Genomic DNA, 15711 nt, shown 5'->3' with positions numbered 1-15711 from the left:
GTAGGAGTTCAAAATTATGCTTGCAATAACATTGCGTCACTTGCTGACACATGTTGCACAAACTGGAGGAAAATAACTGCTATGCTGAAGAATCGTATGGATATATGGAACTTTACTAAAAAGTTATTAAAGTGGTATGCCAAATCTCATCGAGAAATAGCAAATATTGACCAAAATAAGCCCTTAAGTTGGACTCCACGAATAAGGTCATCGGTGAACAAATCAAGATTAAGAGAAATTTGGTGGTATTTTGACAATAACAGAATAAATGTTCATGAATTTTTGAAATTCGCATTAAATGTTGTCAGTCCTTCGGTAAACAATTATCTTTATAATGACGTTGAAATTGATCCGAATTTCACACTTGTCAAATTGGTCAATGATGAAAATGGTGAGTATACTAATACAAATTTATATACATATAAATAATGACGACAATTGCATAATTATAGTTGGCGAGCTACCAGCTTATGAGTATGAGCCAAACAACGATCTTTTTGAAGACAGAGTCTTAGACAATCTACCAGCACGTCGCCGAAACAATCACATTGGAGAGGACCAGGATAATGATGGTAAAAAGTGCATTTATTGTTGAAAAAAAAATTGATTGACTCGTAATTATAGAAAATTCTATCTTTATTACAGATTTTAATGACTCTGGATCTATCTTCTTTTTCTCGATCTACAAAAACTTATGCGTGCTATGTTCTCTTCATTTCTTACTTAGCACTCGGTCAGATTTTATCTATTCTATCTATTCTCTTTACTTCTTGATTCAAAATACTTATAAAATTATGTATGTATAGATGTTGTTAAACTATATAGTTAAATTAAGACATATATGTTAAAATTATATTACAGATCAACCAATGGAGGAAGCAAACATATGTCAAGCATGCGAGAGAAACAATGTTTTGATCGAGCTTCAACCATGTGGACATGCAGCTCTATGTGAAGACTGCTATGATATAATCGATGTACTGGCAGAAGCAGATCGTGAACAAGTAAGATGTCCTTTGTGCCGAGGAATCATTGAAGATATAATTCCTATCGTTTAAGTATCTTCGTAAAATTTTTTTTTAATGTAAAGATGACTATAAAGTTATTGTTATGAAGACTATAACTATAATATTATAAAGATTCTAAATAATATAAGTTATCTTTATCTTTTTTTAGACTATAATTTAAAGAATTAAAGTTACATAATTTAATTTTGAACTGAATTAAATATTTAAAGAACAAGGCATAGTACGTAAGTTTGTTTCGTCTAAAAAATTAAGTTTTTTCTACTAAAAATCAAAAAAAAAAAAACAACCAAATTTAATTTCATTAAAATTTCATATTTTTTTTAAACAAAACGAAAGAAAAAGTTCAGTTTAACTTTAAATATTATCAATGATTGTTTTAAAACAAATATTTGGAAATGCTATAGTTAATTGAGTGAATAATATTAACAATGCTGAATAGTTAACTCTACAAAATTTGATTTTAAACTGTGTGACATATTTAAAAAACAAGATATAGTATGTAAGATTGTTCCACTTGAAAAGTTAAGTTTTTTCTACGTAAAATTAAAAAAAAAAATAACTAAATTTAATTTGATTAAGATTTCATTTTCTAAGAGAAAGAGGAAGTTCATGTTTGACTTTGAATATTATTAAGTAATAATTGTTCTAGAAATCATATAGCATTGTACACGCGTTATATTTTAATTAAAATTGAAAATTATGTAACAGGATAAGACGATGAATGTGGAATGATGATATTATGTATGAGGAGACTACATTCTTAATTCTAAATGTACAAATAACTGATTTATAGTTATTTTATATTTTTAATGATATGCACAGACATAAATGGAAAAAAAAATTTTTTTACATAATGGAGTGATCTCATGAGAATGCTTGAAAGTAATCAAATTTGTTGATTACGAGTTATCGTCATGGTAATAATTCTAATAAAATAAATATCAACGTGTGAGTGAATGAATATTTTTTTTTTTATTATTGTGTATCGATATACCCTTTGGTATAATAAAAAATAATGCTTCAAAGAAAAATTTATGATAAAAATTATTATCGTTCATTCCACACTTGAATTGAAAAGGAAATAAATTATCGTATGATAATCTTCAGGCAGAAATAGTAATGAAGCTATTCTAACATGGTTCCAAAAAAAGCTCACATTTTCTCATCGTATACTTCTTTAATTAGTATTTAAATTTTGCTATGCATAATAATGATAATTATAAAAAACAATTATTTCGCTCTAGTTTTAACAGAGTTAGAAAAAAAGAATAAAGATGCACCAGTTGGTATTAATCATCGATATAACATACGAGATAAAGCTGATAAATTGAAAACAATAGATCTTAGCATTGATGTGTCAGTAAGTCTGTTAGATTAATCTATAAATAAATTTCTTCACTTCATTTTAATTGACTTTGTATATTTAGAAAATTGATTCAAAAATTGAGCGAGTCCTTAATACCTGTGAAAATTATAACTTAGTTACTCAATTAAAACCAAAACATTTTTTACATAGTTAGAAATTAAATCAGATTAATTTATTTATTTAACAATCTATTTTTTCTGCATATAAACAATTCAGTCTAATTTTTTATTTAATTTAATTCAGTTATTTTCTATTGTTTGAATTTTATGTTCGAACATATATTTACTTATGATATGAGCCGAGAGAAAATCTTCTTTATCAACTGCAGAAATACAGAGGGCGTTGGCGTCAGTACATTGTGACATTTACAAAAAATTACCATTATTTATTCATCAATTTATTTATTTAATATAATATAAAATAATAATATTATTCAATAAAATAATTGACTCTATTGTCATTCATCATTAATGAATGCTGTTAATAATTGTTAATATACAACCTGAAATATACATATTAAGATCTCGGAAATTTTACCGTAGTACAAAATCAAGTCGTAGGCATTTGTTGCATTCGGGACCTTCTATGGCACCCCCCCTACCCAAATACATAGGATCGTAGTTTTCTAATTTGTTTGCCAATTTATATTTTTACTTGAAAATTTTGGTCCCAAATTAAAGCTTGTTTTGATGCAGTGCGCTAAATAGTAATTTTGATTATCCAATTGATTTTTTTAATAAAAAAATTAAAAAGAAAATTGAATAATTATGAATTGATTTACCGCGCTTCAATTCCAAGATGGCCGCTACAATGTTATAAAAAGAAATCGTAAGTTATTTATTTTCTATCTAATTTCAGCTCCTAAATATTGTCTAGCGCAATTCTTGCAACATTTTTAAGCATAAAAACAATTATTTCAGGTGAGAAAATTGGATAATTACGAAGAAATTAGAAAACTACGATTTGGGATTATAATCATTGGAAATTAGTTTAAATAATTCTGACAGATAGCATTTTGGTGAGTAATTTGTGTATGTGTGTGTACGGGTAATCATGTATGTAATGTAAATAGAGTGTGTCACTTTACAATGCCCTACACTTTGATGACTATTGCAGTTCAAATAAATGAAAATGATGATACTTATTTAACATTAATTAATATAATACCTGAAAATAACTTAAAATAAATGTATTCATCCATTATTATCATTTCTATCAAGTATAAATGTTAACAAACGAGCTCAATTCCAAGTCTACGGATCGAAGCATGTAGTTTAAGATGAATAAATATGAATATTTAATTAAAGGTGTGCTGGCTTCGTAGTCTAAGAACCAGACTGTTATTTTGCCGAGCCAATTTTTTTTCTTTTTTTTAATAAAATTGAATGAAATTATAATTTTAATAAGCCAAAATTGATTCTTAATAAGAATTCAAGTTTTTTTTTTTTTTTAATAATTCTTTTTATTAATGGACGCTAAGAGAGAAGACATTTGAACAGGGCCATAAACTCTTTTTTAGTACAGTTATTGCTCGGATTAGATGATTCAAAAATTTGTGAATTTCGTGGTGCCCTAAGGCTCCTCTTTTAAGGCTGGGCTGAAGTCAGAAAGCATGAAGACTATAGAACAGAAGTCCAAACTCTGTGTATGAAAGTTGAGCTGGAATTTTGAAAAAATAACGTTCGCGGGCAGAGTGCGCTGTGGTCGCTAAGTTACCGAGGTAGAGGGGGAAATTCCCGGTATATTTAAATACATGATTAAAAATATAAAAAAAATTGAATTTACTTTTTGTATAGAAAAAAATTGATAGTAAACACAAAATTAAACATTATTATAGCAAGAGTATTAATTATATTATTAATAATCCTATTTTTGGAGGAATTGAACAATGTTTGAATGAAATTAAAAATGATTAAAGTATACTTAAATTTTATATTAATGTTAAATTATTAGGTATTTTAATAACTTATATTATCTAGCTTATAAGTACTACTTTCTATGACTGTTATATTATTTTTAGGAATAACATAACATTGAAAATATCAAAATATAATTTTTATCCAATGTATTTTATATAAATTATAGAGAAAATACATTTCTTATAACATGTATACAATAATTTTTTTTTACAATATTAAATAATATGTTATTAATTTAGAGATTTTAATAGTCAATTTCCCATATTTTTTAAAGTATACATAATAACAAATTGTAAAAATTTAATTACCTATCTTTTATATGAACTGTGAACATTCAGTAAAATCGTGCATAAATTGTATTAATTTTCTATGATAATTATGTAATATTTAAATAATTTGTTTAAATTTATCATACATAGTTAGTTATCGGAGAAAAGTCTTTTCTCTGTCTAAATTGAAATTGAGAGAACTAAAACGAATGCAAATCCTACATAAACAGATGGTATTGGCAATTTATTATCATTAATATATTTTGATGACGATTAACGGATCGAAAGTAAAGTTTTCAGTCTTATTTGCGGGAATATTTCTATGGAATCTTTTCTTCAAAACTCTATCCATACAGTTATATGTTGAAGTGGCATCAAGTAAAAATTTCTAAGATCTCTTCGCAAGCAGAAACTGAAGATGGTTTAATTAGATTAGTTCTTGTTCGAATTGGACCACATTTACTTCATCATTTGCTATCCATCTCATCTACCGAATCCACAGCAAAAAGTGTGATTCAAACTAATTTCATCGGATTTGATTATTTGTACGTAGATTTCTTTTTCTGTCTTGAATAAGTCGACATAATGAATTCAACTCAAAAAAGTAAATTTTTTTTTTAATAATTTGAGATGTTGATTCACTACAAATAATTTTATTTTATTTCTAGAAGCAACGTTGATGTGCAATAAAAAACTATCATCGCATTCAGTCCGCAACAAAACCATTGTCAGACCACGTTTACTTATTTCAGACATATGATTTGTAGACAATTAATAATCCAATAATGTCACATTCTTTTGCATCAATATTTTAACAATATTTTTGTATAAACCTTTTTAAAGACAGCAAACTATCATACCATCTGTGAGCGTAGGATTCATAAGAGAGAAATTCACCTCTCTGAGGTGTTAACAAATATTTGAAATTTCTAGCAGGAAAAATGATAGACATTGAAAGTATTAAAAATCTAAACTCACAAACTTAATATTTTATTGATTTTTCTTTAAAAAAAGTTTTTTTGAAAAAAATTAGATTACAATAAATCATTGAAAACTGCATTTTTATTTTCGTTATAATTTATACCATAAAAACATTACAAGAGTATAAACATCTGACATATGTACTGATGTCATTTTAAATACAAATCTCTTAATGTCTTTTCAAATTGGAAACACAAAAACATCGTATAAATTATTTTTCTGAATCAGTAGGATGAATATTAGCATTATTATTTATTGGATATTTGACTGCTTCAAGATTGCCAGAATCACAAGCTGAAAGAAATGGAGTTCGACCTGCTGCATCTATAGCATCAATTTTTGCATTATTTTGACGCAACAATTCTATTTTTTTAGTTACACTGACAGAAATTTTTTCCGGTGGCGAATTATAGAATTTACTTGTCCCCAGTATAAAAGTGATAGGTAAAAAAGTTTCGGAAGGCAGGTAAAGAAAGTACCTGGAATCAGTAAAACTTCGTTTTAAAATGAATAAAAAAAATACTGAGTCTAAATACAGAATATACCACTCCTGAGTAGACTACAAGCGGTTGAAGAAGTAATAAGTATACAAGTTTTATGAAAATAAAGTACTTGTATTTAAGTAGTCTTTCTACTTGGAATCAGTATAATGTGAGCCAATGTATTTTGTTTATCTCAAGTAGGTAGATAATAAAAGAAGATTACAAAGTTTACTTCAGTTGATAATATAGTTTTCTTACACTGAGGATCTTCCTTACTTACCACAAGTGTATTTTATACGGAGATCCCGTATAAAGCGTACTTATGCTAAGTATAATGCTGTTTTACACTTCAAAAACCATGTTCTCACATTATGAATCCTTTTTTATTAATAAGAAAATACTTGTTACTTGATTCAAGTATGTCAATTCTTCACTGCAAGTATATTATATACTTAAATTAAGTATACGAAGTACTCATGCTAAAATTTTTTTCTTATTAAATTTAAAAATTTCAAAATATAAATAATCATATTAATAATAAAAAAGTTACTGTTATACCCATTGGTATTGGTCAATTTAAATTAGTGACCATTACTGATGAAGTAATTTAATGATTAAATATTCAGTAATTAATAAATAGATGAAAAGTAATCTTATAATAATTACAACAATTACTGTTGTACTTTTAAATACGTGGAGCTGCTACACTTACACTGGGCAGCAGCTCGAGATATTGAAATATGCAACAATATTTGTTGCACTTATGAAAAAATTATGATTATCTCTATGAATTAATAATTATACAATCAATCATTTATTTATCATCATCAAAGGTATTATATCGAATAATTTATTTCTGAGCGCTAAGTTGGAAAATAAACACTCTACAGGCATAGTCTAACTGGAGCAACTTGGAGTTTTTAAAAGCACAACACCAATTTGTTGTTATTATCATTCAATTATGATTCTTTCTCTAAATTAATCAATGAACATTAAATAATTTTATTATGATTATTAAAGATTTAACATTAAGCCATTTATAGCTGAACGCTGGATTGAAAGATAAACTCCTAAAGCTCCTAACATGTCTTACTGCAGCAGCTTGAGGTATTGAAATGTACCACAATAATCGTTCCAATCACTGTAAAATTTCGATTCATTTTTAGAATTAATTAATAGACATGCAATTAATTATTAATTATTATTAAAGATTCTATAATCAATAATTTATCTCTGAGCGCTATATTACGAGTTAGACTTTTAACAGGCCCAGTGTAAGTGTAGCAGCTCCACGTATTTAAAAGTACAACAGTAATTGTTGTAATTATTATAAGATTACTTTTCATCTATTTATTAATTACTGAATATTTAATCATTAAATTACTTCATCAGTAATGGTCACTAATTTAAATTGACCAATACCAATGGGTATAACAGTAACTTTTTTATTATTAATATGATTATTTATATTTTGAAATTTTTAAATTTAATAAGAAAAAAATTTTAGCATGAGTACTTCGTATACTTAATTTAAGTATATAATATACTTGCAGTGAAGAATTGACATACTTGAATCAAGTAACAAGTATTTTCTTATTAATAAAAAAGGATTCATAATGTGAGAACATGGTTTTTGAAGTGTAAAACAGCATTATACTTAGCATAAGTACGCTTTATACGGGATCTCCGTATAAAATACACTTGTGGTAAGTAAGGAAGATCCTCAGTGTAAGAAAACTATATTATCAACTGAAGTAAACTTTGTAATCTTCTTTTATTATCTACCTACTTGAGATAAGCAAAATATTTACAAAAATGCAGTAATCGCTATTCTTGGTATAAATTAATATTATATTAGGATTGAGTGATGAAAAATTTAAAATCAAGTTAATGTTATTATGATTGTACAGTACACTTTAAACTTCATTTTGATATAAAATGTACTTGCATCAAAAAATAATTATACTCAAATTGAGTATATTTTGTGTTTGCCGCTAGTATACTTTCTAGCTATCACATTTTTTCTGTCAGTGCACTACTAAAATAAACGTGTCTCTTGATTTTATACTATGAATTGATTTTTTTGACATTTAGACAGATGGCAAGGACTAACGCAAACACGAATTTTGGGCGAAAAACGTATAAAAATGAAATAATTAGTGATTTTTCATCTGAATGATGTGGCCGCCATCTTGAAATTTAAGCGCGGTAAGTCAATTCATAATTTTTTCATTATTCTTTCTAATTTTTTTAACAAAAATATTCACTATATACAAAAAATTGTTGTTTACGTCAGTCCGGCATTAATTCCTCTGTAATTTGGTACCTAATTTTATAGAAATAATCGTAAATTGGCGAAGAAATTAGAAATATCCCGATCCCATGTATTTGGATAGGGGGAATCAGTCGCCTTTCTGACTTCAGCCCAGCCTTAAAATTTGTAAATTTCTTGGTGCCCTAAGGCTCCCTTTTTGTAGTGCATCCCTGAAAATTATCATTTTTCGAACGATTTCATTGTTACCTACTCAATTTCAGTTGATGTCAAGCTTCGGTCTTTTGCCGCACAACACGAGGGCGTACAGTCAACTTCGGGAAATTTTCTGACTTCAGTCCAGCCTCAATAAACAATGTTCATATTAATTTAGTGAAATCAATCTGAAAAAAAAGTTCTTTAGAATTAGATAAATTTATGTTTTTTATAACTCACTATTGAACGTAAAGAAGGTATCTGTTAATAAAACTTTTACTTATGGAGAAGTATAAAGTTTTAAGTCAAGTTGGTGAGGGCTCATTTGGTCAAGTTTTTAAAGCCAAAAAAAGATGTAATAATGAAATTGTTGCATTGAAAGTAATTAGAAAGGTAAACCAATTACTTCGATAATTACTAGATGACAATAATTATTTAAAATTCGCACATAACATCTGTTTATTTATAGTGTGGGCGCTCACACAAAGAACTAAAAAGTTTAAGGCAAGAATGTAAAATTCAAAGATATCTTCATCATCCTAATATTGTTCAAATGATTGATTCCTTTGAAACTGAAAATGAAGTAATGTGTTTTAATTTATACTATAAGTATTGAAAGAAATATATTTATTTATTTTATTGTTTCTAGATCGTTGTTGTAACAGAATATGCTGATAAAGAGCTATACGAAATTTTAGATAAAACAGGAAGATTTACGGAAGAACGTACTCGAGCAATTGTTTGTGATCTAATTTCTGCTTTATACTATTTACATTCCAATCGTGTTTTACACAGGTTATTTTTTTTATTAATGAAAGTTATTCAACCAACTACTATTTGTTGTTTTATGAGTAATGCATTAACAAATCATATAAGTGATTATTAATTTTTTTACAGAGATTTAAAACCACAGAATGTTCTTTTGGAAACAAATGGTACAGCAAAGTTATGTGATTTTGGTTTTGCACGAAGTATGAGTACAGGAACTCATGTATTAACCTCAATAAAGGGTACACCATTATATATGGCACCTGAATTAATAGAAGAATATCCTTATGACTATAATGCTGATTTATGGTCACTAGGATGTATTGCTTATGAAATGTTAGTTGGAAGTCCACCATTTCAAACTACTTCTATTCTTCATTTAGTTCGCTTGATTCGTTTTGAAGCAATTAAATGGCCAGAGTATATTTCTGACAGTTGTAAAAGTTTTTTACAGGTAAAATAATTTATTTTATATTGTTACAAAATATTTTTTATTATGATTTAGAATTGTTTCAAAAGTTGACTATTTTATTTTTTACAAGGGATTATTACAAAAAGATCCATCACAACGTTTAACTTGGCCAGAATTATTACAGCATTCTTTTGTAAAAGGTCGAATTTTAATTATTGACGAAGCTACGCCAACATCCTTTACAACCCCATTATCGGCTAGTCAAGCTCGTGCAAAACAACGACAGTTTGACAACTTAGCTATGAGATCAGTAAATAAATCTCGGTTATTAGAAAATAATATTGAGATAGATGATGATAATTATTATCGTGCGTTCATTTCTCAACCACGATATCCAATTGCTGCTATTCATAAAGATCCTTCGAGCAAAACAGCTTACTACAATAGTCTATATCAAAGTGCACTACTAAGCAGTTCGGATTCTAGTGTCGACGTTCTACTTGGTAACTTAAGTCTTCGAGAATCTCTTCAAAATGATCTCATTACTGCTGATGAAATTTTTAACAAAATTAACTGTCTTGATAGTGCGTGTGCAAATCAACAACAAAAGCTACCCGAATCGTCTAAAGAGAATGTTGACAATGTTAACAATTTATTGAATAATTTCAATAATTTTGAAGACTATGATCATTTCAATAATATCGATAATAAACAGTTTAATAAAGATATACATAATGGTGAATGTCATCAAAACATAAATTATAATGTGATAAATGGAAAATCAAATCAAAAGTATGAACCTAATAATAAAGATTCTGAATGTTCAAAAAAATACAAAAAACTCTCAGATTGTAATGCCATAAATGAGTATATAGAAAACGAAGAATGGGTTGCATTTCTTCAGCGATCTATGGAAGAAGTTATTGAAGGAGAAATTGGATCTCTTATAGAAGAAACTTGTGTATCTGTTTTTATATCACCTTTGAAAAATATGACAGCTAGTAGTCAAGTGATAGAATATATTGCCTGTCTTTTATCTTTGCCATTTGTAATTTCAATTTCTCAAGAAAATATAGTAAAAATTCAAAAAGTTTACTGTAAAACTCAAGTTGTACCAAATTTAATATGTGCAATGAATATTATTTTTACTAAAAATTCTCAAAACAGTCAACAAACAACTGTGGATAATTTCAGTTCACAATGTACGGCTACGCTTTCGCCAGATCAACTTCAAGCTTTAGAATGTTCTATGCTTTTACTATGCCGATTGGTTTATGCTAATCAGCAACTTTTAAAACAATTTTGTCATACCATGTGTATGAAAAATAAAATTTCGTTTATGCATCAAGTTTTTAAATTAGAGAAAAGAAAGCCACGAGTTGTGGCAGATTTATTAGCTATTCTCAATAATATTTTAAGATTACTACCTGAAAATGGACAATTAGTAGAGAAAATTATATTCAGTACACAAAGTTCGAGTGAGAATTTTTAGTTATTACTGTTATTTTTTTTAGAATTATTAATATTATATAAAACCTAAATTAACTACTTTTAATTTAATTATTTTCGTAGGTGAGCGAATTGAACAACTAATCAAACTTTTAACTCATCATCAAACTATTTTAAAAACAAGAACCTGTACTTTTCTACGATTATTAGCCAAATTTGAATATAAGTTCTTTAAAACTATTTGGGAGAAACCATTAAAGAGTGCAATAAAAACTTTGACTAATTACAGTGGTGATAATGATGATGATGAAAATATAAAAAATGTTCGTTGAATAAGTTTTCGTGATAATAGCATTACTTTACTCATGTAATTTATGATATAAATAAATAATAATATTTTTTATTTTCAGATTGCCAAAAATACTATTAATGAAATTGAAAATTTATCAAACACATGTACACATATTAATACAAAATGACAGTTAATTGAAAGGTATGATGGAAAACATTAATTTATTTATTGTCATTAAACAATTAAAAACAAATGTTTAGTTAATAATGATAAGTGGAAAATCAAAGTCTTCTGTTAATTCAGAGCGTCTTTCACATTCATCTTTATACATAATTTGTAGCTTTAAAAGATCTTTTTTACTCATTTTTTTTCTTTGCCCAATTATTGTATTTTCTTTCATCGGAGCAATAGTTATATTACCATTTTTTGAAAAAGCCTTACTACTGTAATGCATGATACTTTTATAATCATATCCAACATCATAATCTGTTACTATATCAGAAGTGTATTTTCTGAAATTATGTTCTTTACCACTTTTTATATTATTCCAATAAATTTTTACGTGTTCATCTCGATCAAATGTGCTTTGTTGATGATAGAATCCTACTGCATGAAGTATTTCGTGAACAATGGTACCATGTTTAAGACAATTAGGTTTTTGGAGATTTATAATTTGATATTGAGCTTGTTTGCCGACTGAAGAATAACATCCAGCGCCATCAGCTTGAAAAACTATAAAATTTATGTCAAATTCATTGTACGGTCTAAACTTTAAACATGTTTTTGAGTGAAACTCTGCTATAGCCTTTTGAATTTTCTCAATATCATTTTCATCTGAAATATTTTCAACAATTATTTGACTTGAGATACTAGTATGTTATTATAAACTATTGACTTACCAAAATTATCAGAATTAATCATGTAAGGAATAATACCATAGGTCCATTGCATTGTTTTATTCACCAAACCATTTTTTGCTATGACGTTTGTATCGACATCATTGATCACTATATCACCTTCAAACAAACCACTCAATTCCCAAACATTTAAACTATCATTGTCACTCCAATGATTTATATCTTTTACTGTAAATAATTTCAATATTATTGATTCAAATAAAGAAAAAAAGAAAAATTCATATAACAATTTTTACTTATTTGTTCTTGATCATAACTTTCAACACGTAAGTTTGAATTTAAATCTGCTGATCGCTCAAAGTTATCAATTTTATTATTAGTTAACGGTAAAGATGATAACAAAGAACCCAAGTATAAAATTAAAATGGAAATGATTAAATAATTTGCCATATACATTCTGATAAATGACTTGAAATAAAATTCTAAATTTTTCTTATTATTTAGTGAGTTTCACAATTATAAATATCTTGTATAATATGTTAACGCTATTATATGTATGCATATGTGAACGCCTTTGTCTTACCTTCACAGTAGGAATCCATAGATAGGTGATATCTATTTTTCTACCTACTCTCAATTTTTATCTCAACTGGTTTTATTTAAAGACAATGAGTGTTAAAAAATACATCCGGGATAATTTTAGTTTTAAATACTTATATTATCTTTGTTATTAATCTATTATTCCAATATCAAAATAATTTTTTATACAACATTTATTTTATTTAAAATTGATCTAATGATTGAAATTTTATTATCTTCAAGTATAGATATACTTTGAGTAATTCGTTTATGTAATCAGGTCAAGAATAATAGTCGTGACAGTATTATCCGTTTGAAAACTGTGCATTGATGGACTGTAAATTAACAAAAAAACTCTATTTGTAAAAGTTTGATTGTTATTGATAAAAAATAAAAATAATGAACATAGATAAATTATGATCTCATTAATCTTTGATAAAATAATTTTTCATAAAAAATTGCAAGTCATCTATTGATAAATCGAGACAATCTATGAAAGATAATCAATTCATTTTTTCTTTCAAAATCAATACATAATTATATTTTTGATTTTTTTTTTTCCTATTACATATTTTTTTAAGTTCAATAACCTGCAATCAGGTTCCAGATTTGGTGGTGGGAATTGATTGTAGCCTAAATTCTAACCGGACTTATTTCAACTTCGTCTACGCAAATCAAGTTCCAAGGAAAGACAATAATTTTATCCCTATCAAGCGCCAGACGAAATGCGAAATTAATAGGAAGAGAAAGAAATTATTTCGAAATGAAAAAGAAATAAAGTGCCGGTATAGTCAATACAAAAATGTTTGTAAAATATTTACAAATGTTTTAAATTAGTATAGTTATTCTCAATAAGCTAAGACGGTATTGAATTATATAAACATGATAATGAGTTGTTATAATGGAAATGACATGACTTACACTTATTGTAATAATCAGTCAATTGAGAACGTGCATTTGTACGGGTTGGGCCGTTATCTAGCAGACTTGGTTGCCCGTGCTTTTATTTATGGAACACCTTGATGACTGGCTTGGCATGGTCTTCTCAAACTCACAGAGTGTGCCGTAGAGGCTGGTGAGTACGATTGCTGGCGGTCATACACCTGTGAGAGTGAAAGTGTCTACCGCTTTATAAGTAGTAGTTATAAATAAGCGTATAAGCATATTCACCTACCTACTACTTACGCAGCCCCACATCAACTAAGGATCGTTTTGGTACAGAATAGCATTAGCCGAAACAAAAATTTGAGGTAAAACAGGTCATCACAATTTTTACATTTCGTTATTGTGAAAAATCAACCATAAGAGTCAATGATTTCAAAGAATATCCTTTGTCTTAATTAATATATGCCCTTATTATTGCGTGATATTTAACAGCATCAATTGATAACAGTATTTTTTAAATAAATCTTTTAAATATGAATAATTATTTTTTTTATCTATTCTACGCAAAAAGATGTAGAACAAATATTTATTTATTTATTTAAGAATATGAATTTTAGTCAATTATCGCAACACAGTTCATGACATTATTTATTTTTTATTAATTAATAATATGATAATTAAGATTCAAGTAAGCAAATACCCATTAGGATTAATTTGTTTTAAATTGAAAAAAAAAGAAATGAGTAGATAATGCTAATTGAATAAAATTTGTCAATTTAATAAACATGAAAAACATAGATTTGTATTTACTTAAATTATCATTATAATTTATCAACAATTACCATAAATTTGGATTAGAAATTTTCAATAGAAGAATATTTTGAGATAAAGTGTCGAATCATATATTAATAAAAAGCAGCTGAGAAAGCCCTAACTTTCGAGTACATTGACCCAATGTCGCATATATTGAATTCAAAAGTAATCAGGCTAACATCAGTTTGAATATCATCGATCTTAATGATCCTTTCTATAAGACACAATGTATATTTACTTCATTGAATAATTGTACATAGTACGTAAGTGTAACTAAATACTAGTATATACATATACATGTATGCGAATAAAAAGAAAAGGGAAGAGTGTAAGTGGAAGTGGACGATATCAAAGTTCATTGAACTATGTGAATTGAAAAGAGCGTTGATAGACCTTAAACAATTATGAAAATACTTTTTTTTTGACATCAATCTTTCTTAAATTTTTATAAATAATCATTAGTATATATGGGATATTATTTTATTATTATAATTGATAATAAATGGGTAGAAAAAACTAATTAAATATGAACATCAATATATAGTGCAAAATGTGATATGAATAAAGCCTGTGCAGGAGATTTAAACGATAGTAAAGGAAACTGGGTTATCAGAACGCAGCTTGCCTTGGACCGGTTCTTCGTCGTCGCCTTCATTTATTTTTTTTATTCTTCTGATGACGGACTTGAATAAACTATCTACTTGTTATATATTAACTGTCTTTTATTTATTTGTTACATATTTTTTAGAAAAATTAATTGTATTCAGTTGAGAAAACCATTGCTATGAAATTTTTATTATGTATCAGTATACTTTTCTTTCTCTTTCTTTCTCTCTGTCAGGAATTCCTTATCAAATATTCATCATAGTAAATTATTTATTTCTTAATAAATAGTAAAAATAATAATAATAATTACAATATTAATAAAATAGGTCAATTGTAAAAAAAGGAATAATTTGAACGATTATAGAACTCAGTTATGACAATTAATTTAATTATGATTCTCTAATTAGTAGTTGTTAGTCATAATAATAAAGGAGGAATAAATGAATATTTATTCTGAAAGATTTCATCTTTGAATGTTGCATAAAGGTGACATTAAGGAATCAAAGTAAATTATGTATACTTAGTTAAGTTTACGTGA

General features: G+C 27.0%; 3 protein-coding genes across 5 annotated transcripts; 2 read left to right on the top strand and 1 right to left on the bottom strand.

The window, feature by feature from the left end:
• The first annotated feature begins 331 nt into the window (after positions 1 to 331).
• LOC118071070 (uncharacterized) lies at positions 332 to 955 on the top strand. The gene is made up of 3 exons (XM_035090025.1): positions 332 to 572; positions 646 to 733; positions 862 to 955. The coding sequence occupies exons 1-3, from the start codon at positions 335 to 337 to the stop codon at positions 953 to 955; spliced, it is 420 nt and encodes a 139-aa protein (XP_034945916.1). The 5' UTR covers positions 332 to 334.
• A 7636-nt stretch (positions 956 to 8591) lies between these two features.
• On the top strand, positions 8592 to 11685 carry fu (STKc_STK36 domain-containing protein fused). Its single transcript, XM_035089975.1, has 7 exons — positions 8592 to 8905; positions 8982 to 9095; positions 9162 to 9307; positions 9410 to 9734; positions 9823 to 11170; positions 11265 to 11464; positions 11552 to 11685. The coding sequence occupies exons 1-7, from the start codon at positions 8795 to 8797 to the stop codon at positions 11618 to 11620; spliced, it is 2313 nt and encodes a 770-aa protein (XP_034945866.1). The 5' UTR covers positions 8592 to 8794; the 3' UTR covers positions 11621 to 11685.
• On the bottom strand, positions 11659 to 13939 carry LOC118071037 (zinc metalloproteinase nas-13). 3 transcript variants are annotated; one of them, XM_035089980.1, is made up of 4 exons: positions 13791 to 13937; positions 12874 to 13204; positions 12333 to 12518; positions 11659 to 12267 (listed from the first exon to the last, which is right to left on the bottom strand). In XM_035089980.1, exons 2-4 carry the CDS (start codon positions 12890 to 12892, stop codon positions 11690 to 11692), a joined length of 783 nt encoding a protein of 260 aa, XP_034945871.1. In that variant the 5' UTR covers positions 12893 to 13204; positions 13791 to 13937; the 3' UTR covers positions 11659 to 11689. The 3 variants fall into 3 exon arrangements, with proteins under 3 accessions (XP_034945871.1, XP_034945872.1, XP_034945870.1); XM_035089981.1 differs by lacking the exon at positions 12874 to 13204 and having other exon boundaries at positions 13791 to 13939; XM_035089979.1 differs by lacking the exons at positions 12874 to 13204; positions 13791 to 13937 and adding an exon at positions 12587 to 12867.
• Between the last annotated feature and the right edge of the window lie 1772 nt (positions 13940 to 15711).

This window comes from Chelonus insularis, unplaced genomic scaffold (genome assembly GCF_013357705.1).
Source record: "Chelonus insularis isolate UGA/USDA-ARS -01 unplaced genomic scaffold, ASM1335770v1 contig_71_pilon, whole genome shotgun sequence".
Classification (NCBI taxonomy): domain Eukaryota; kingdom Metazoa; phylum Arthropoda; class Insecta; order Hymenoptera; family Braconidae; genus Chelonus; species Chelonus insularis.
This window is presented reverse-complemented; position numbering and strand designations above follow the sequence as displayed.